General features: G+C 43.7%; 1 protein-coding gene across 4 annotated transcripts; it reads left to right on the forward strand.

The window, feature by feature from the left end:
* The first annotated feature begins 6,956 nt into the window (after nt 1–6,956).
* On the forward strand, nt 6,957–14,229 carry wt1b (WT1 transcription factor b). 4 transcript variants are annotated; one of them, XM_084012730.1, is made up of 9 exons: nt 6,957–7,877; nt 9,732–9,854; nt 10,327–10,426; nt 11,658–11,738; nt 12,055–12,163; nt 12,258–12,405; nt 12,579–12,668; nt 13,315–13,398; nt 13,519–14,229. In XM_084012730.1, exons 1-9 carry the CDS (start codon nt 7,460–7,462, stop codon nt 13,638–13,640), a joined length of 1,275 nt encoding a protein of 424 aa, XP_083868856.1. In that variant the 5' UTR covers nt 6,957–7,459; the 3' UTR covers nt 13,641–14,229. The 4 variants fall into 4 exon arrangements, with proteins under 4 accessions (XP_083868856.1, XP_083868855.1, XP_083868857.1 ...); XM_084012729.1 differs by having other exon boundaries at nt 12,058–12,163; nt 13,315–13,407; XM_084012731.1 differs by having other exon boundaries at nt 12,058–12,163.
* Nucleotides 14,230–20,334: the final 6,105 nt, after the last annotated feature.

Consider the following 20,334-nt stretch of genomic DNA (forward strand, 5'->3'; position numbering starts at 1 on the left):
CCTCTCTCCCTGCCCTCGTATGCTGTCATGGCAAAGAATTTATAGCCGCTTCTCCACAAGTGTGCTTGTGTAACTGCGAGGCTTTCATTATCTGATTAACAGCTGTTGTCAAGTGTCTGGTGTATTTCAAGTCCAGAATACGAGTTCTGGAGGCTTTGAAGCTCCAGGTGCATGTGAGACGTTGTTTTTGTCATCTTTAAAAGGTCTTTAAAATGCCACAAAGTGTTATGATGCTCCATAGCCTTCATAATATTTGTGGCAGAGAGTCTTGAAAATAGCATCGATGTTTGACTACAGTAAGAGACTGTACCTGGTACATGTATTAAACTAGGATTAAGTGGGTTTTATGTCATTCTAAATCAAACGTGGCAGCGTGGTGGATGTACTCCGTAGCAGCAGGCGTTGCTCATGTTTTCTGTCGTTCACTGATGTCTGATAGGCTGTTGCGTTGGTGTGTACAGAATTCAGTGGAAGAGAGTTGGTCATTCTGCTTCTCACGCAGTGTGCAAGTCATAAGTTCCTGGTGGGTGTGATGTCCTTAGTGGTATTGCAAAATATAATTAATATTACCTTTGCAGGAAAAAATGTTCTTTCTTTGTCTAACAAATCTATGAATTTGTTAGGTTTGCTGTGACAGATCGTCTCATCTGACTTTGAATGCTGAACATTTTTCTTTTTACGGTTTGCGTCGTCATTAAAATTGAGGAAGGGACAAGATAAAAACTTGTTTCTGTGGTTTCTTATCGTGAAACATTCATGCAGTACAGGTTTAACACTATGTTTACCAGCACATGCGTTGCTGTGTGATCCCACCTCTCTATTTGTTAGAATATATCATTAGATCATATTATTTATACACATAAGACTGCAGGTAATCCAAAATGAAAGTCTATTCATGTTTATGTGTTTATGGTTTGAAATATTTATGTTCCCGATCTGTCCATATTGACCTCATCCATGTCTGTTTGATTGGAAATAGCACATGCTCTTCCTAAACGGCTGGCAAATCGCCTGCTCAGCCTCCTCAAAGATAAATGACTGTGTGTCAGAGTTAGTTGAGCCCAGGTGTCTGCTTTCTCCCTGTCAGCCAGCCAAGCGCTGAGTATCCATGTAAGCCCGTCTCATGGTCATCATCCAACATGGCCGCCTACCTTCCACCCACTAATTGTCTGGTTCCCACAGTTCTGCCTGCCTTCACAATCTCTGAAAAATCCCCTTGCTCAGGCTCATCTATCAGCCTGTGACCTTGTCAGTGTGCATCGCATGAGTAACTTCCCTGCTTTCCTAGGTGGAGCCGATCGCCTGTTAATGACTTATTAGCTGACCCAGCCTCCCCACACACACACACACACACACACACAAATACCAGAAACAAATAAACAAACAAACCCTCAGTGTTAAACAGAAGTGAGTCCAGAGTCCACAATGCTTCAAGACGGACGCAAAATCCCACGGGGCCTCCTGATGGACTTTTATGTCTGCAGAGAGATAAACCAGCTTTGATATTTTAATATGCGTGGCTCGGATCCAACATCTGAAATGGTTAAAGAGAGCACTGGGCAGTTCTCTTCTTTTAATTACTTGGACTGCAATATCCCAGCTCACTTCTCGTATACATTTACATTTGAGCCAGTGAGCCATCACTGGGCAATAAACTGTTGAGGTCATGCTGAAAAACGATGCCGTTGCTGTGATTCTTGCCCTTATAATCCACTCTGCTCTCTCCCGTTGTCATCTTTCCCTCTTTTTCTTCTATATTTTTCACCATCAAAGGGATAATCCTGCAGCTGAAACGAGGAATTGATTCATGTATTTGTAAAGAGGCGGAACAATTATTGGCAGCTATTTTGATAATCAATTAATTGTTGAGAAATTGAGCAAATTGGAAAAAATACTTTCTAACATCATATGGACCAGTTGATTAATTTGTGAATTGAGAAAATAATGAGCATATTAATCGATTATGATCCATTGTTGCATCCCTAAATATCTCTTAACCCTCCTGTTATGGGTCAATTTGACCCCATTCAGTGTTTAACGTCTCTAAAAAGAGGCTTAACATTATTATTTTTTGCTTAATATCCAGTATATTTTCCTAATTGAATTGAATAGGTAAACATAAAATGCACATGATGATATTTTTGTTGGAAAGTTCTCAGTCCAGCTCCCACTTCAACAACCGGGTAGACTCAGTGCTCCTAATGCTTTTTTTATTGTTCTTCTATCTGCCTCCTAGATGCTACTGCCTTGTCGGTACCATCCAACCAGAAAGGGAAGGTTGGTCCGGGGACTGCTCCCGTTATCTTCCCATATCACTTAATGACCAGCTTCATATCACACCAAACGACGCAGCAATCAATCAAAGTGAGTTTGCATTTGTGGTGTTGAGCTATCTGAGGTCGTTAATCCCCCCGATGTGGAATGTGTGTGCTCCGTTTCAACCTAATGGCAGCAGCGAAAGAAAAAAAAAAGCTGCAGTGTTCCAGGAATACTGACATTCCTGTCTGGAGAGACCGAGTCACCGCAGTGGAACCGGGGCTCTGTACGTGATGGAGTGCTCTCTTGTCATCAGAGACTGTTTATATTACACACACTCACAGGCGAGGAGCAGCAATACGACTTGGAAAGGCACAGTCAAACAAAGAATCAAGTTTGTTTCAATCGGGCCCGAGGCCATACAAGCCCCATCTCAGATACTAATTAGAGACGTGTTAAACTGTGTGACCCTTTTGTTTTTGAGATTTATTAATGCTGCTAAATATGATCCCGAAGACCGAGAACAAACGACCATTAAAACCTTCTCAATGATGAATTTATTTGCTTAGAAAAAAAAGTCTGATGTCATTTGTTTCTCACAAAAAAATATTTGTATTATTATTTTTATCTTGATGTTTACTAATCAATTATTCTCAGCAATGCATTTCAATACAAAAATCAACATTTATCGTCTTCCTGGGATTAGGAGAGTTGCAGTAAAGTGGCTTTTCCCTATAGTCGCATATTTCCCCGTCATTGTGCACACTCTGAGTCATCACGTGAACGTTTGCTCGTCTACTCTCAGAAGGAGGCACAAGGGGATGACAACAGACCGTAACCGCGAGAGATATGGCGCTGTTTTCTGATGAGTGCGTCCGCCCGGCCGCAGCTGCCGGGTGTGACAGCAGGGAAGAGGCTGTGGTTTACTGTAACGCACTGATAAAGGCCGGCCTTGATGCTGACACACGGGCACCTGCTGGGATGAGACATAGGTTTGTACAGCGAAATGAAACAACACACTTTCAACAGCGCTGACATGACATGTGTTTCCTTAGAATGTATAAACCATCCACTGTTGAATTTACAGCTAAATCCAGAGAGAGATCAAGTCATTTATGCAGGTATTTAAAAGACAAGGTCTTATCTTGTTTATCTTAGATGTGCAAATGGTCAACATCGCCTTCATTTTTTTAAAAATCCAGCAGTTGTCCTCATGATTAGATGTTTAATGTTCAATATTGCTTTCCTTATTCTCAATAAACCTTATTAAAAAACAAAAGCTGACACTGAATTGATCCTACGAGGATGGACACTGTAGTTTTCAGTCCATCCCACGTAAATAATCACAACCTCACCAAAAGTGTCTGAATCCGCAGCTGAAAATAGTCTCAGTTTAATTCAATATGGTTTACTGCCCAGCTGTCTTTGCATTTTTAAACGGGACGGTATTTGTTGACACCATCAAGGATTTAGAATGTCGCCAGCCTTTTCCTTTCTGTAGTTGAACCTGCTTCTTTAATATTCCTCGGGTTTTCCTCTTGCATTTAATCCAGAATGCATCTGAACAAAAGCAGAGCGGGGCAATCTGGAGTTTGGTGATGGAGGGGAAAGGTGATCCTCAACAACAAGAGCAGAGAGCGGGTGTGCAACAGATCACTGGACCAGTGTTGTGTCTGACACATGAACCATGAAAATGCCTGCGCTCCCACAGATCTCCCTTCTCTGCTTCTTATCTCGGGGCTGATATGCAACGCTTTGAAGAGATGATACGGGAGAGAATTAAAAAACTGACCATTGTTGTCTTTCACGCGGGTCATAGGGAGAGGAACGAAGTCTAAAGCCGGGTGGACGTAGTCTTCCAGCGTGATGGATTTTAGGTATAATGTGAATGTTTCCTAAACGTGTCCTTAAATGTGTGACGATGGCCAGTTCACGTTTTGTTATCTCAAAGAACTCCCAACTAGCGCTGTGAGAAAGTAGAGGGAAGACAGAGGAATAATTGTTCCGCCTGCATTTTGTTTTAAAAGTAACATTTCCTGGAGGCCACAGGCCGATAGGAGGGAAGTGATGAAACGTTACAACGCACTGCTGTTGCTTCTTTATCAGTTCATTTCCAGGCCCTCACAGAGAAGTGAAGGGCCTTTCTTTTAAGCCACTAACAACAAAATAACACCTGCTGCTCTTCGGCATTTCACAGCCGTTTATATAGAGATGATTCATGTTTAAAAGCTTTATACTCTGTTCATCTATCTGATTAATACAGATGTTTATTAAAATGGAAATATGTTTTTTCTCTGCCGGGTCATATATCTGCATAGTTCATCATACTTCTTTCCGGCTAAAACAAACCCCTCTTCCTCCTCACGCTGTAGTAAGTTTCAATTTGATGTCTCGTGGAGGGTCAGAGGCAGTATTGACCATCTCCCTTCCTGTGGACAGTGCTGTTGTTTTAAACCCTGAGTAAACCAGAGATTGATCTGAAGAATGGGTGTATTTTGGGGACTGCCATCCGTCAGCGGGGCTGGAAGGGTTGTTTTCTCCTGGCCCCGTCACCGTTGATGAATCCCTGCACCGAGAGTCCGCTGGGGAAGGCACGGCAGCGTTTGCCTTGGCTCAGAGGAGCTGCACTTTCTCTCCCGCTCTGCAGAAATGTTTTTTAATTGCGCCACAACCTTTTGTACATGCCGAACATTACTTAGTTTGCTGTTTGTTTGTAGTGGGTGGACCACATGAGGGGTGTTTTTTTTTTTCCCAAATTGTTTTGGGAGAAATTAATTTCCTTTGCTGCTATTTTAAAGTCCGCTCCGTGGACATCCTCCGAATGTCTCGTTGTTCCTCAGGGGTATGGTTCTGCCTTTGCACTCGTTTATTTCCCAGAATAGAGCATGTCAGAGAGCACTTTATCTTCTCTACGGCCACAAATACCCAGATGAATATGTGTTTGGCTTTTAGGAGCATTAGTAAGGGTCTTACCGTTGTAATCAGATACACTCCAATTGTGAGATTGTCATATATTCCCTTGTTTTGCAATAACTGGGGAAATAGAATCTGTTAGTCTCAGAAGGTTTAAACTATGTCTCTTCTTTGTGGGGTTAGTCTTTGACCTATCGCTGTCACCGCTGGTTAAGATGTTGCATATTCAATAATCAATGCATTTAATACTGTAGCATCCGAGAGAATCACACTGGAATTAAGAACAGATAAATCACTGCCTTTGTGCAATAATCATCTTCACCTCAGCAGTTTGCCAGCTAATTTCATCACTCGTACTTTGACTTCTCTCTTTCCTTTTGTATGTTTTCTGCCTTTTCTTTGCCTATTTCTAGTGTAGCTCCCCCCCCCCAGCCACCACTTCTCATTAAGTTGAATCAGGGGTCACCGACGTTCACTGGAATCCCAGACTCATATTCCAGATGGTGGTGACAGCAACTGGCTAACACTATTCACCTCACAGCACCATGCCAGCCTTTATCACACATTTACAGGGGATTTCTTTTTAATGTAGTTTCAAAATGAGGAGTGTGTGATATTGAAGGGAGTCACTTTGTAAAAAAACGAATTCACTGGTGGCTAATTTATCATGATCCATCATCCCGAGGTCTAAATGGTGAAGGTGTCCAGTGAGCCATTAGGTCAGGGGTAAAGAAAATAATTTGAATTGACAGATGGCTCGAGGCTTACTTTTGCTTTGGTTCTTTTTTCTGTCATACAACCATTTATCGATCGTTTCATAATCTATAGTAATCCATTGTATCAAATCACTTTTTGAATCTTATGAGTTTCACGAGTGCTGTGGTCGACTATAGGCGACTGCTCTGCTACGCTGGATGTAGCACGTTATAGTTTTTGTCACTGTTTCAAGCTTTCGAGGAGAGGAGGAACCCGACGGCTGATCTGACAAATATTATAATGTTAAAAGATCCACAGCAGCTGTCTTGAATTTATAGGTATATTTCAACTTACTGCATTCCTGTGTAGTTCCACATTGAGTTAAGGTCAAAACCTCTATCTCTTATACTCACACTCACTCTCTCTCATTCTCTCTCTCTCCGTCTCTCAAACACTCACACACACACACACACACACACACACACTCCCCCTCTGCTCGACTAATAAATAATTATGCTTTTGTGTGATGTGGCTTCGCTCCAAGGCCATGCAGCTTATGAATGTTACTTTGAGCAAAAGAGTACTTTTCCAAAATGGGAAAATTCAGAGTTTTAGCGTTTTTTTAATCTAATCTGATAAATATCATCCGAGATATTTGGAATAAAAACGTTTAATATGTAAACATAAACACAGGAATTACCACATAAGCAAAAGTAAAAGACACAACACTTGACATAACAAACTCCTCCTTTGGTAACTTGTTTGAACAGATGTGTCAGAAATGATGATTAATAGTGAGAATGGATCAGGTCAATAGTGTACATATGAGAAAATGCTGATTCTGCATTTTTAGAAGCTTTTTCATTGACTTTTAATACAGTTAAAGATGTCTAATGTAACACATAATCCGACTCTTTTTTACAAATCTCTGAGACATAAAAACAATGAATTACAATTTGAACGCAAACTTTGGACCGACTACTGTTTTACACGCTAACTAATCCTCTCTAATAAGCTCCTTTAAATTCAGTCGAACAGAAAGGCTTCACGCACTTATTAATACACGCTCACACAAACATCCGATATGAGCTTGAACGTTTGAACTTGAACAGAGTGAACAAGAATGAAGACCAACACCCGCTCATGCATTATCTGCGTTAGTCAGAATCTACTCAGAGGTGCAGTCTGTGCTGACCGGGCCAAGACGAGGGAGTGATCTTCTCCACAGCCTCCCTCGCTCCTCCCCCTGTCCAATGACTTGTGCAGTATTTGAGCCTTCAGGAGAGTAAAGTCAGACATTATAGAGCCAGAGGGTTAACTGTTACCCTAACCCACTCCACTGCAGACACCCAGGGAGTCTGAGATTTGGCATGCACATCTTCACCGTCGTTAATTCATATCTATTCATGACTTATGGCAGGAACGATGGCTCCATAGTGTGTTGAGGCCGTTTAGTTTCTTCAGGTCCTTTTTCTTTTGAGGTGTTTTTTTTTGTTAAACTCTCAGGTGTGACTGTATAAATCTCCAGCTGTGTCTTCCACTGGACTACCGCCGCTCCTCGTCTCCTCCGGACAGCCTCGACCTGCCTCCAGCGATGTTGACCGAGCCGTGCGGAGCCATGTCCATGGGGTCAGATGTTCGAGATCTGACCCTCTTGCCCCCCGCGCCCCCTCTGCCGTCCTTACCAGCCGCTGGTGGCGGCTGTGGAATGTCCGTCGGTGGTGGCCAGTGGACACAACTGCTGGACCTCCACCCCAGCTCTCCCTACGGCTCCCTGCCCTCCCACCACTCCCTCATCAAGCAGGAGCCGGGGTGGGCGACCACCGATCCCATAGAGGACCCTCACTGTGGACTCGGGGCCTTCACCGTGCACTTCTCAGGCCAGTTTACAGGCTCGGGCCCCTGTCGCGTCGGGGCCTTCGGAGAGCCGCCTGCGGGTCAAACGAGGATGTTTCCTAACGGGACCTACCTGCCCGGCTGCATGGACAGTCCTCCTGCAGCCAGGAACCAGGGTAAGCCTGCACACTCCCAGTCCCACAGCCGTCTCCTCTCATTGACTGAATGCGATCGCTGTGAAACACCAGGAGCTGTTGTTTTCACACACTAATCAATAAAGTCTTTCTTTCTCTACATGTCCTGCTGCATGTGTTCATGATGTAACTCCTGCTTAGCAGGATGTTGTACTGGGTCATTCTGTCCCATGCCAGGAATAAGTGTGGCAGCTTCCTGGTTATGTTTCTATGCACTTTTCAGGAAGAAACATGAGGGCATCAGTAGAAATGTACGTAGGCAGATGATTCGTGAGGTTTCACCAGGTCTTATTGCTGCATCGCTTGTCTTCCATTTGCCAAATGCAAACTCTAAAGTCATAAACTTTCAAATGATAACTCTCATGCATCCATATAAAGCGCAGGTTTGTAGTTTCAAATATGTTACGATGGTTAAGCCTAACTAAGCCTTTGCAGTTTAGAATGTCATACACAGCGTTTCGTACAACCAACAAAAGATTTGTATTATTATTATTATTATTATCTTGTTTTTATCTCTATGATTGTAATGTATTGTACGGTATGAAGAAAGGCGCATATAAATGAAATGTGCTATTATTATTATTGTTATTGTGTAACAGCAATAATATAAAAGGATCACTAGCACTGAGTCAAAGAAACCCTTGGTTGTGGTCATCCAGTATCGCATACGCAGCATCCGAGTTAATATAAATACAGATATAAGAAATAAGTAATGAGCTGCTGAGCAGCCGCAGAGTATATTTCATTAGTTGTAACTGTAGGGACGAAACTTAATTCATCCAGTGAATTCAAATTAGCCAAGGACACTAAATACGCTCATCAGCTGATTGTGAATAAATTATGAAGTTTTTCATTTCAAAGTTTTGATTTTATCGGCATTGAAAAGTGTGAATTTGTTTTACACGGATACTTAAAAAACTTTACTCTCACTGATTGTGTTGAGCTCATCAACTTCCCCCGCTTTAAAAATCAAACATGTATTTAAAAGTATTGGGTTAAGACCTTCAAGTAGGAAGAAGTATTCTATTCCCAAAAGGAAATGAATTAAGTGGAACATTTTGAAGCAACAAACTGTAAAACTCAAACTTGATTTACTACTCTGGGAGTTCTGGGATTCTTTTCACTCCCAGTAGGCCGTGCACAAAACAGTTCAGAGAGAGTTAAACTATTATTCATGTGGAACCTTAATCTGGAAACTTTAATTCTGTGTCCTCTCAACAACGTCTGAAACTAACACACTGCTTGTCTGTTGACCTCACGACGTGTGTGTGTGTGTGTGTGTGTTTGCTGATGTGACTTTCGTCATTTTTCATGAAGTGGGAATACACTCGGCGAAGTGCTCGGCAGGCTGCAGGAATTTCAGTAAGAGTTTGTGAGTCATCTTTCTTAGAAACTTGTCACATCCTTCTTGGACCTGACTGCTGACTAAAGCAGCCTGTCTACGCTGGACGTGGATGTCAAAGAACCCTGCAGTCATGGAACGGGAATGAATGAATTCATATAGCGTTCGTTAAATTCATTCCTTCTCAACCTTGTTTTTTTTTCAGCGTGTATTCGACAGCTCATCTCTGTCTGTGCTGTCTTTGCCAAATTTCTTTTTCCACCTGCCATAAATATTGGAACCGCAAGGCCAAAGATAAATGGGGGGGTAACAGAGGATTTAGTGGTTTGATGAATGTCTATGTAGTAACCCTGCCAAGGACTAAGAGCTATTACCAGGGGGATTCAGATAAGTGACCAGATACTGGAGCCTCTGCAAGCTTCATCTGCGAGATGCTAATCTCACAACTGAGATTTTAACTTTCCGTTGCTTCTTGTTGTGTTTCCTCCTTTTAGGCTACGGTGCAGTGGGTTTAGACAGCAACCCCAGTTATGGTCACACCCCGTCTCACCACAGCCCTCAGCTCTCCAGCCTGTCCTTCAAACACGAGGACACCCTGTCACCGCCAAACAGCATAGGTAACATCTACATCCAACGCCTCGCCACTTAATTGACTCGCAGACTGGAAGAACGTCGTGTCACGGCAAGGTTATATAAGTAACCCATCATTTTTCATATCACAACAGAATTGCGGTCGCCCATTTTTCCTTCATCTTTCCCCGTCTCCGTCCGCACACACATCCATATACGCAGGCATACATAAACACAGCCTCCCTCTCGCTCTTTAAGCATATGTGTGGTTAATGACTCTGGAAACGATAACTTGAGGAAACAGCTTTATGTGACGCTGCTGGAATGTCAAAAAGTGTCTGGGGACCAATATACCATCTGAACCTGAAAAGGACCACTGTTTCTGAATGAGCTGCTCTCTCTTTGAAAAGACGAGCCAGGCAGACAAAAGTGTGTTCTCTTTCATGTCTGCTCTAATAAAACACATTTTAGAGACTACGCAATTATTCAATAAGCAACTTTTGTGATTGTGTTTTTCAGTTGAGCAGCAGTACCCAGCTCCTCCTCCCATGTTTGGCTGCCACAACCCTTCTGAGTCCTGTCCAAGCAGCCAAGCTCTGCTGCTGAGAAACTACAACAGGTACGACCACGTCTTCCTGCACCTTCTTTGCTTTATTTGACTCCTGCTCTTGGTTCAGTTCCACTCTTCCCCCAAACGCTTTCACACTCCTCACCCAACAATGAATGTCAGCTTCTTTCCACCGACACCTGGTCACTTCTAGAAGTGTGAACTCTTCCTGATCCTCCGTAAAGCCCCCTGCGTCTGAGTCCAGATCCCCAATCTTAATTTGTCCAGAGGTTAAGTGCTGCCCACTGGTGCTCAGCAGGCCAACACAAACACTGAGTGATCTACTGCTGATGTGTGTGAGTCCACCCGGAGGGGAAAAGTAAAAGAGACAAGTTCAGTGAAAGTGAAAGTTAAGTGTGGGGGTGGTCGTTAAGGCTGGGAATCTGCTGATTTTAACCTCTGAATGCTCCTCCAACTTCATCTCAAACGTCAACCCTTCATTTATCACTGGGATAAAATTCTTTGCATGCCGCCCTGCGATGTTGTTTGAGAAAAGGAACATGTGCAACCCAAATAGTGGAACAGAAGTTGATAAGAGGAAGGAAGACTTTGCTGTTTGTTAGGGCTTCTGGCATGAACTGGAAATCCTCAAACAAACACAGAGACGTGCACACGCACGCGCTCTCCCGCACACACCGGCGATACATGTCAGATATCCGTGAGTCTTTCCACAGTTTGAACATAGCTCAGAGCTGATTAGCGAGCCATCGCGATCCTTCCCTCAAGGACTTCTTGGAGGAATGCCGTCCAGAATTCCCCCAAAACTGGTTCCCGCCTTCAATGATACCGAGGACAGAGTGATGTCATGCCTGGTCCGTGGTGTACTAGGCACGGAGGCACTCACCCCCGCAGAGTGCACAACTGGCATTTTACAGTGTGTGTGTGTGTGTGAGTGTGTGAGTGTGTGTGCAGTAGTGTGTTCTGCCAAAGTAAAGAATGGCTCAGAGCCCATGTTTTTTAATGAAGCCAGAGAGGAGTGTGCTGGGTGGACAGGATGTGTTAATAAGGGAGATATCTTCATTATCCATACAAGGGAAGAGAATATACAGGAAGAATGCACAGTGACATGAATGTTGTCATTGTTTTATTTCAGGATTTCCTTTGAGAAGAAAAAAACGAATAAAGAAAGAAAACTAAAACATACATTTTCACCTTAACCCTTCATACCTTCATCATTCATAACCTCAGAGCTGAATGATATTAAAAAGAGTGAAAATCTTTTTTTTGTGTGTGTGTTTCTCAGTGACAACCTGTACCAAATGGCATCTCAGCTTGATTGTGTAACATGGAACCAGATGAACAACCTGGCGTCTTCCATTAAGAGGTGAGCCTTTTTATTCTTTAGTGTGGAAATCAGGAGATGAGTGTGTGTGTGTGTGTGTGTGTGTGTGTGTGTGTGTGTGTGTGTGTGTGTGTGTGTGTGTGTGTGTGTGTGTCTGTATATGTGTGTGTTTGGGTGCTTCTATTGAATGTTATAAAGACACATTTTAGAAAAACTCTGCTTTTAGAGTTAAACCATGATAGCTTTCTAGCTCTGTGATTATAAAGTGTGTGACTGATCTACGTTATTTGCTTCACTAAAACTCTCAGATTTTCATCGTTCTAACTAATTCCTGGATGTAATTTTTACTCCTGCCCAGCAGTGGCCATGCACCCAGCTATGAGAGTGACCCCATAGTCCCACCTCCACCCATGCTGGTCAGTGCCCAATACCACATACACACACATGGTGTCTTCAGAGGACTTCAGGTCAGTCAGAGTTCAAGAACATGCAATAAGCACACGGCTATACACCCAATAAACACAAGTGAAATTCAAAACCCTCCTCTTCTGCTTCTAAAAGGACGTGCGACGCGTAGCTGGCATCGCTCCGCCAGTTGTGAGGTCAACCGAGGTCAACGAAAAGCGTCCATTTGTGTGTGCTTATCCTGGCTGCAGCAAGAGATACTTCAAGCTGTCACATCTGCAGATGCACGGCCGCAAACACACAGGTGAGAGCATTCCACGTATCCCACTTCTTTTATTTTGTAAAGTAAAATGAGAAATGCATACAGACTGTTGAAGTTAAGGTTGAACAGGGTGTGTCCTCTGGGAGAAGCAGGTTTGATGTGTGTATCTGTGTGAAAAGCAGGTTGATGAAGCTGTGGACTGTTGTGTTTTGCAGGAGAGAAGCCGTATCAGTGTGATTTCACAGACTGCGGCCGCAGATTCTCTCGCTCAGATCAGCTGAAGAGACACCAGCGCCGACACACAGGTACACTCGTTAATACTCTGTAGGACACGGAGGTCATGACCTCACCATTCATTTATCTGGAGGTTAATGTACAAACATGGGTTCGCATTCCTCAATAAAAAATAAAATAAAACACAAGGAGGGCATTGTATACTCTGTATATTTAAATTTGACTACTTTAAGGCTTTATACATAAATTAATAAATAAATACTTCACAGATTTAGTATTTTGCCACCATACTAGTATTCCTGGCTGTGATGTAAAATGTAACAGTTAACTAAATTAATAATATATGACAAATCCAAATTCTCAAAACAATTTAATGATTTCATTTTTTTAATGTCTGATAAAAAAAAAATGTTGCATGGCTTTTTGGAATCACGACTTCATTGTTACAAACCAGCAGTACAACACTTCTACTACTAATTTCTCTATAAATCTGGGCGTTGTTGCAATATTCCATCAAACATTATGTGAGAATTCTAAAAGATTTCAATTTAAAAAGCGATTTCACTAAACACAATATATAATAATATAAAATCTCCCTGAACTGTTTTCATTTGTAATGCTTCCAACACCACACTATTTAATTGTATATTTAACCTTTTGACCCTCTTCTCATTTCTGTCCCCCGTCGCCGTGACAACCATTTGCACCTCTGTGCAGGAGTGAAGCCCTTTCAGTGCGAGACGTGTCAGAGAAAGTTTTCACGGTCAGATCATCTTAAGACACACACTCGGACTCATACAGGTAAAACAAGTGCGTATACCTTTATTTTCTACCTCTCCATTCTTTCCCAGTGAGATTTTTTTTGCATTCCAAGAGCTGAATTCACTCTAAAGCAACGCTTTCTCTGGTTTCGTTTGTCAGGTGAGAAACCCTTTACCTGCCGCTGGTCCAACTGTCAGAAGAAGTTTGCCCGCTCTGACGAGCTGGTGCGCCACCACAGCATGCACCAGAGGAACCTGACCAAGCTGCAGCCGGCCATCTGAGCCGCGAGGGGAGGAGGAGGAGGACGACGAGGAGGAGGAAGGTGACAGTATGTGGTGCTGCCTGGTCAGCGGTTATGGTTTCTTGCCAGACTCGCTGAAGTGATGAGCCCAGCTGATGCCTCCCTCTGCCAGCAAATGTCAAGAGACTCTGATGAACCCTGAGATCCTCGAGATGCACCTCAACTCGAACTCCATCTGGGTGTTTGACATGCAAACCCGGGCCTGAGAGGGTACGACACCACAGTGATCCTGAGCCAAACCAAGACGATGTTCTTATGTGAGGATAAGGAAAATGTTGACACACTATCTGGATATTTTAGTACACTTGCACTGGCTTCCTTTTTTATTCGTTAAACTTGTGTCACCTTGAAAATGTGCTGGACAATATTAACTGGATTTAGGAAATGGACAATGTGTCTTTTTTTTTTTGTCCATTAAGTTTTTTTTGCTTTGGGGAATGTGAACATCTTTATATTCTACAGTATACTCTTTACATGTCTTTGTATATATGTGGTATATTTGCTTACCTTTATTGACATTCCTTTTGTATTTTCTGTGTTTTTCTAAGTTTATAAAATGTTGATTCACATTGTTGTCAGGGGTACGAGTGTTTATGTGTGTGTGTGTGTGTGTGTGTGTGTGTGTGTGTGTGAGAGAGAGAGAAGTAGTGCTGGTGTTGTCAGGTTAAGAGGCCACCTATGAGTGGTGGGGGGGATGAGGTGGGTGACAGACAGTAAAGCAGCACCCCTCTGTGACGCTGACAGGGTGCAGGTCTCACCCTCCTAAATCTCTCACACACATCTTCATAACTCGGAACATCTGGAGGCCGGTAAATCTCATTAGAAAAGACACATACCTCAGTGTCAGCTGGCTGTACTTCACTGACTGCTGGGCCCCAACACACACACACACACACACACACACACTCAGTCCCTATTGTAAATAATAGAACTTTACCCCATCGAGCCACATGATGGCAGTATCAGCCTTTTCAGTCCATGTGCTGGGACTTGAGTGCTTGAGCGTGAATGATACTGCTTATACGTTAACACTTAGGTCTTCATATCGCACATGTCCACTCCAACCTTACCCCGAATGGCCTCAATAAATATGTTAAAATCAAGGAAATTGAGAAAGAGCGAGGCAGGATGGCGGCATGGCCTGGCCCATCAAATATACATGATGGCGACGGAGTTGTGTGTCAGGCCTGTGAGAGATGAGATGATTCAGCTACAGCAGGTATGTTAATAAAATATGACTGCATGTGGGAAGAACGGAGCAGCTGCATGTGGGCTAATGATGTCTACCTGGAAACGCAATGTAAACACGCACACGGTATATTTAGCTGCTGGCTGCATGTTCACGCATCCACTGCAGGCGTCACAAACACACATCTGCTGCTGCGTCGCTGCTCGCATGTCCGCTGCAGACCCTGACGCAAGCAGAGAGATTCAAATGCCTGTTCTCCTATTTCAGGGTCAAAGGTCACTCATATGATGTGGGGGATTCTGGTTGTTTTCCAGTCCATTTAGTGGTCATGAAATAGTCTCTTTGTGATGTTCTGTTATTTGTCAGCTTCTTAATCCAAAGATGAAGAAGTGCTTCCCTTTGTTCTCTCTCTGCAGGAAGCCGAGGAAGATCAGAGGAGTTGAACATTTTTACTCCAGTTTGCTCTTAACTGGAGACGTCCAGGGTGCTGTGCGGTGCGTTAGGAATCAACGCTCAATAATTACGACCATCATTATCACACACACTCGTAGACATCGAGCCGACATTGATCTTCCCATCCACATTCCTTCAGTGGGTTGTTTTCCGGATCGGAGATAGTGGGAGGAAGTATCTGATACACCACAAACGTCTGCACTCGGGCCCATTCTGCCAAACGTTACCACCGATCTGAATGCATGAACACACACCTATACACGCACACACACACGCCACCAGATGCCCCCTCAGCTGTACTGCTGGCTGTTTGCCTTTAAGGGGTGTTAGCGTGGGTAATCTCAGGTGACGTACACCTGGTAAAGCACAGCCCAAGACATCTGTAGGACAGCAGGCCTGCTAGCTTCACAGCCTCCGTATCCACGTGCAAACCCCCCCATAAAGATTTATTCTTGAATACAAGTGTGATTTAACCTCACTGTCATAATGAAAGCCAGAAAAACAAACCCACATCATATATGCAAGTTACCTTTACTTTCTGAACATGAATCAGTCTTTTTATTAACTTGGTCTGATAAAGAGTGGTATTATTTATCAATATGTCGTTCAGTGCAATCCCAGGTGGATCGAACATCATGTTAAAGCTCCGGCTGTGTTTCTTGAGGCCAAAAAAGACATTATTTAACCTCCGGGAGCAGGAAAGGTCAATGCACATGTAGCACACAGAGGCCTCTATGAGCCCCGAGGGATTGTTAACAAGGTCAAGGCCCCAGAGAGGAAACGGAATGGGGCTACAAGGAGGCCCGCATGCAAAAACAATGCTGCACCAACAGGAGGCGCTGTCAGGGACGGTGCAAATGTTAAGTGAAGCATGTTCTTAGTTGTATTCCCAGACAGCATCCCCCCCTCCCCTCGGGCTGGCTCTCTTGTGCAGAGCTGCTGCTCCACGCAGTCTGAGGGGCCTAGAGGTTCTTGGGGGGTATTCCCTGTGGTACAGCAGGGAGCCTGATGGGCTCCGGTGTGCAGGAGCTTTGGGAATGCAGAGGCCTTGGGGGGCCTGGAGCTCAGATGGGGCCTAGAGGGTAAACTTTCTCACACAGGGAGCAGAGATGGAGCAAATACAGAAAGACAGCGAGGGGAAAACACCTTGAGAGGTGTGTGTCAGAAACGCAGGCAGCAGCCGGGAAGATCCCAAGAGGATAGACACACAAATACACACATGTATGTTCTATACTCTCACCCAAAACCAAAATATGGGCCAACCAACGTCTTTCATCTTCTCCTGTCCCCCCCCCACCTCTGTCTCCTCTATTCCGCTGGAGGATATTAACAGGATTAGATGTGTCTCTATCATGTGAGACACTAGATCACACATCCAACCCCCCGGCCCCCCTGGGGAGCAGCGGGATGGGACGGAGGAAAAGAAGGCCTCGTCTCCCCTCCATCCTAAAGGTATCCAGATGCCGGGGCATATAGGGAGAGAGGACCAGAGGCAGGAAAGAGGCAAATGTTGACAAATGGAGCGAGAGAAGTGTTTTGTCCAAAGATATCGGTCTCGCTGGAATAGCATTGTCTCCACCCTCGACCACCGACGACCATCTTTGAATTAAAACTCCTAAAGTTCTCTCTCTGGATAGCCATCATTAGAATGAGTGGGCGACTAAAGCAGCAAAGCGGCTGCATAAAAGCTGTTTGAAACAGATTTTGAGTCATCCTGACCTCAGTCCAAAGGGCTCCCATTACTCTGGAGGCACTTACAATTAGTTACCAACTCACTAGGTTTATGGTTCCTAAATTGAAATGTATGGCTCTTTAAACCTTCCCTCTAATTGTGTAGTCATTAAAGGCCGATTCCCTATCTTCTCTACGTTGATGGGCACATAAAAACTCACGATGATAGACGAGCACAAGTGCAGTTGTTAAAATGAGAAGGAAGGAAGTTGCCTCTTGTTTTGCCTCATCGCCACTAGGAGGAGTAGAGTCCTGTGATCGGAAGAAACCACGTTCTCTGAGCTTCCATGAAAGATTGATGGGTTCCTTCAAGCTTCACTGTCCAGAAGTAGAAACATGCGAGGCGCCGAATTAGCCTACATTCACATGACACGCACACACAATCACACGCCTGCACAACGAAGGAATGGTCTAGCATCAGGACTCCAGCATTTAGAGGAGCTGAGGTTCCTCCACCACACCAGGAAAAGGCTTTCACATCATTTGGAATTTTTTTGATTTATTCACTTATTTGTTCCATTTTACATTTTAATTTTCTACACGATAAAAATTAAATACTTTCCTGGTGGAGAAATCCTGAATATTTAATAATAGTAACAGTAAAAGTAGTTTATTGCCCTTAAATAGTCACATGTCATCATATTGAACCTTTAAATCAACAACTTTGTTATGTGATTTAAATTAGTTTGAAGATAAACAACTTCAGAGCCACACGTTTTAGCAATGTGCTGGATGAATGACGCAAAACACTTTTTATGGCAGATTTGACTTGAAAAGCCTGAGACGGGAGATAAAGTTCTTTGTTTTAAATGTGATTTAAAAGGTTGAGTTTATGTCTGAAGTGTTTTCTTTTTGTTGTCTTTGAGGAACATGAGGAACTTGAATCCCCTCCATGGTTTTGGGTATGAAATGTCCCTTTGGGCTTGTAAAACTATTAAATTCACCGAAAAATGACCTCATATAACTTTAAAGTAGTAAATAATGCTACTTATCTGATGGTAATGGCAATAGCAGCAATAACAATGCTATTCTGTTCTAATATATATATATATATATATATATATATATAAAACTCTAATCTGACCACCAATGAGAAGACAAAGGGAAAAAGGGAAAGCCTATGAGCTGTCATGTTCAGGCAATCATATAAAGTTCCTACTTAGCAAATATCAAATGTTTGGACTAAACAGCTCGATAATGAACCGAGGTCGTACTGTGGTTTGGCTATTATGTGTTATATAATGGACCGAATGCCTGTTATGAAAGCTTGAGCCAAAGATGGTTCAGATGTCCCAAAGATCGTTACAAACAACACAGTGGCCTGCGGATCCCCGGGGCACAAGAACACACACAAGAGATAAAAGACAAAGATGAGGGAGCGCGGATACGTTGGGATTAAAAATAGGGCAGCGATGATAAGAGTCAGGGAGAAGCAGGGGAGTTGGGGGGGGGGGGGGGGGGGGGGTAGTTTGTTATGCAGGCAGTTTAACTACTCATCTTGGGTTTGCTGCTGTTAATTGCTGATGGAAATGTCAGTGTCGTGTGGAAAAAAGCCATTTAAAAGGAGGCTGTCGGTGGATGAGTGAAAATGATACTGGGTGCTTATAGTCTTGGAAATTAATATTCTACTTTATGACCCTCCTCTACTGTTTCCACTGTTCTCACCCAGAGGGCTCATTATTATCAGTGGAGAGGGGTTGATCCACGCAGACACTCATATGAGGGCTGTCTGAAGGCATTACTGTACACACACTCCCCCAGTGTGAATGATTAGGAACCTATCACAAACAGGAGGGGCCGGCTGTTAAACATGACCGCCAGGCAGGCGGCACAGTCCAAGTCCCCATCTCAGGCAAATGTGGTTCTTTTACATCTCCGTGCACCACTAATAGTCATCCACCTTCTCACACACACACACTGGGCCCAAACACACAGATGCAGCCTGACACATGACAAACCTCATATGCTATTTGGTGGAAGTACTTTGAACTACTTAGTGTTTTAGGCCTCCCAATTATTCAAATGCACGACGCAAGACTGAGCCCACACTCTTTAGAAAGGCAACGGAGCAACCGTCAGATTATCCAACGGACATTTTAAAGACCCAAACTCAAAAAACATCCAACACCACAGGCGACACCTCAACGTTGACCGTCCCTCAGGCCTGGAGCTCTTTAGTCAGACGAACAGAAGGAACTCGAACTGAGAAGAAATCTGCATTCTTGGACAAAGCGGTACAAGTGGAGCCGCGCCAGAATCTTTATGAATTAATCATTGTTATTGTCATGTCGCCCTCTCACAAAGTCATCTAAAGGCAGAAAACGTCATAGAAGCGTATTCAAGTCGGACCTGAATGCTTGTCCAGATATTCGTGGCTGTTTGCAGTTTAAGAGTGTTAAAGGATGGTCCTGCATCACAACACAGTAACAGCCCACACATACATCGCCCTGTCCCTTGTTCCTAATGAGCTTTATCGCATTGGTCCCGCTTGACTTGTCTTGCTAACTGGCACACATATATCCATATGTTCCACATGAGCAGGCAGAGGGGACAGGCTGGGTGGCAGAGCTGCTTTCTCAGTTACATCGGAGTTTTACTGCAACAGCCAGCAGCAACAGCAAGTCAGCTCAACTCCATCTCTGCTCTCTCTGTGTGTGTGTGTGTGTGTGTGTGTGTGTGTGTGTGTGTGTGTGTGTGTGTGTGTGCGTGTGTGTGTGTGTGTGTGTGTGCGCGTGTGAAGACTGCAATTAGTCATGAGAAGTGTTAACAGCATCTGCTTGTTCCTGGTGTTCACTGAGTCAAAAGTCTATGGAGACATGAACATTCAAACGGGCTAACCCTGATATAGCTTGAAGAGATATGCAGTACATCTATGTGAAACTTTAAGCACGTGTTCTAGAGGAACCAAAAGAGTGAGACGACCTAAATGCACGACAAAGTGAGAGTCTGGTGTCTTGAAATACCGTCCTTTGCAAGTGAGCGCGGGCAGCATGAGTGAGTATTAACAGCAGGAGCTTTGTGAGAGCAGCGAGGTGACCTGAAGGCCTGAATGGCTTTAAAAGTATCGTGTTCACCTGGAATTACATTCTCAGGGAGACAAGGAAGGCCAGACAGCAGCATTTTAACTGTTATTGTTGTTGTTATTATCCCTTTTAATATCCCTTTAAGCTGCCAGACATATTGTCTCTGGACGAGGAGATGATGTGTTTGAGTCCAGGTGTGAGGTGGACAACGTCACTTGCCTTTTTTCACCTTTTTCTGTTGAGTTTTGTTCCCTTTGTTGCATTAAATCTAAGTGCTA

The sequence above is a fragment of the Eutrigla gurnardus genome (assembly GCF_963514095.1).
Source record: "Eutrigla gurnardus genome assembly, chromosome: 1".
Lineage (NCBI taxonomy): Eukaryota > Metazoa > Chordata > Actinopteri > Perciformes > Triglidae > Eutrigla > Eutrigla gurnardus.

Excerpts from the sequence above, each read along its gene's own strand:
- wt1b (XM_084012728.1), top strand. The coding sequence starts at position 7,460 with ATGTTGACCGAGCCGTGCGGAGCCATGTCCATGGGGTCAGATGTTCGA. Across the intron at positions 9,855-10,326 it reads GTCACCGCCAAACAGCATAG|TTGAGCAGCAGTACCCAGCT; the intron begins GTAACATCTACA and ends TGTGTTTTTCAG. Across the intron at positions 11,739-12,054 it reads CTGGCGTCTTCCATTAAGAG|CAGTGGCCATGCACCCAGCT; the intron begins GTGAGCCTTTTT and ends ACTCCTGCCCAG.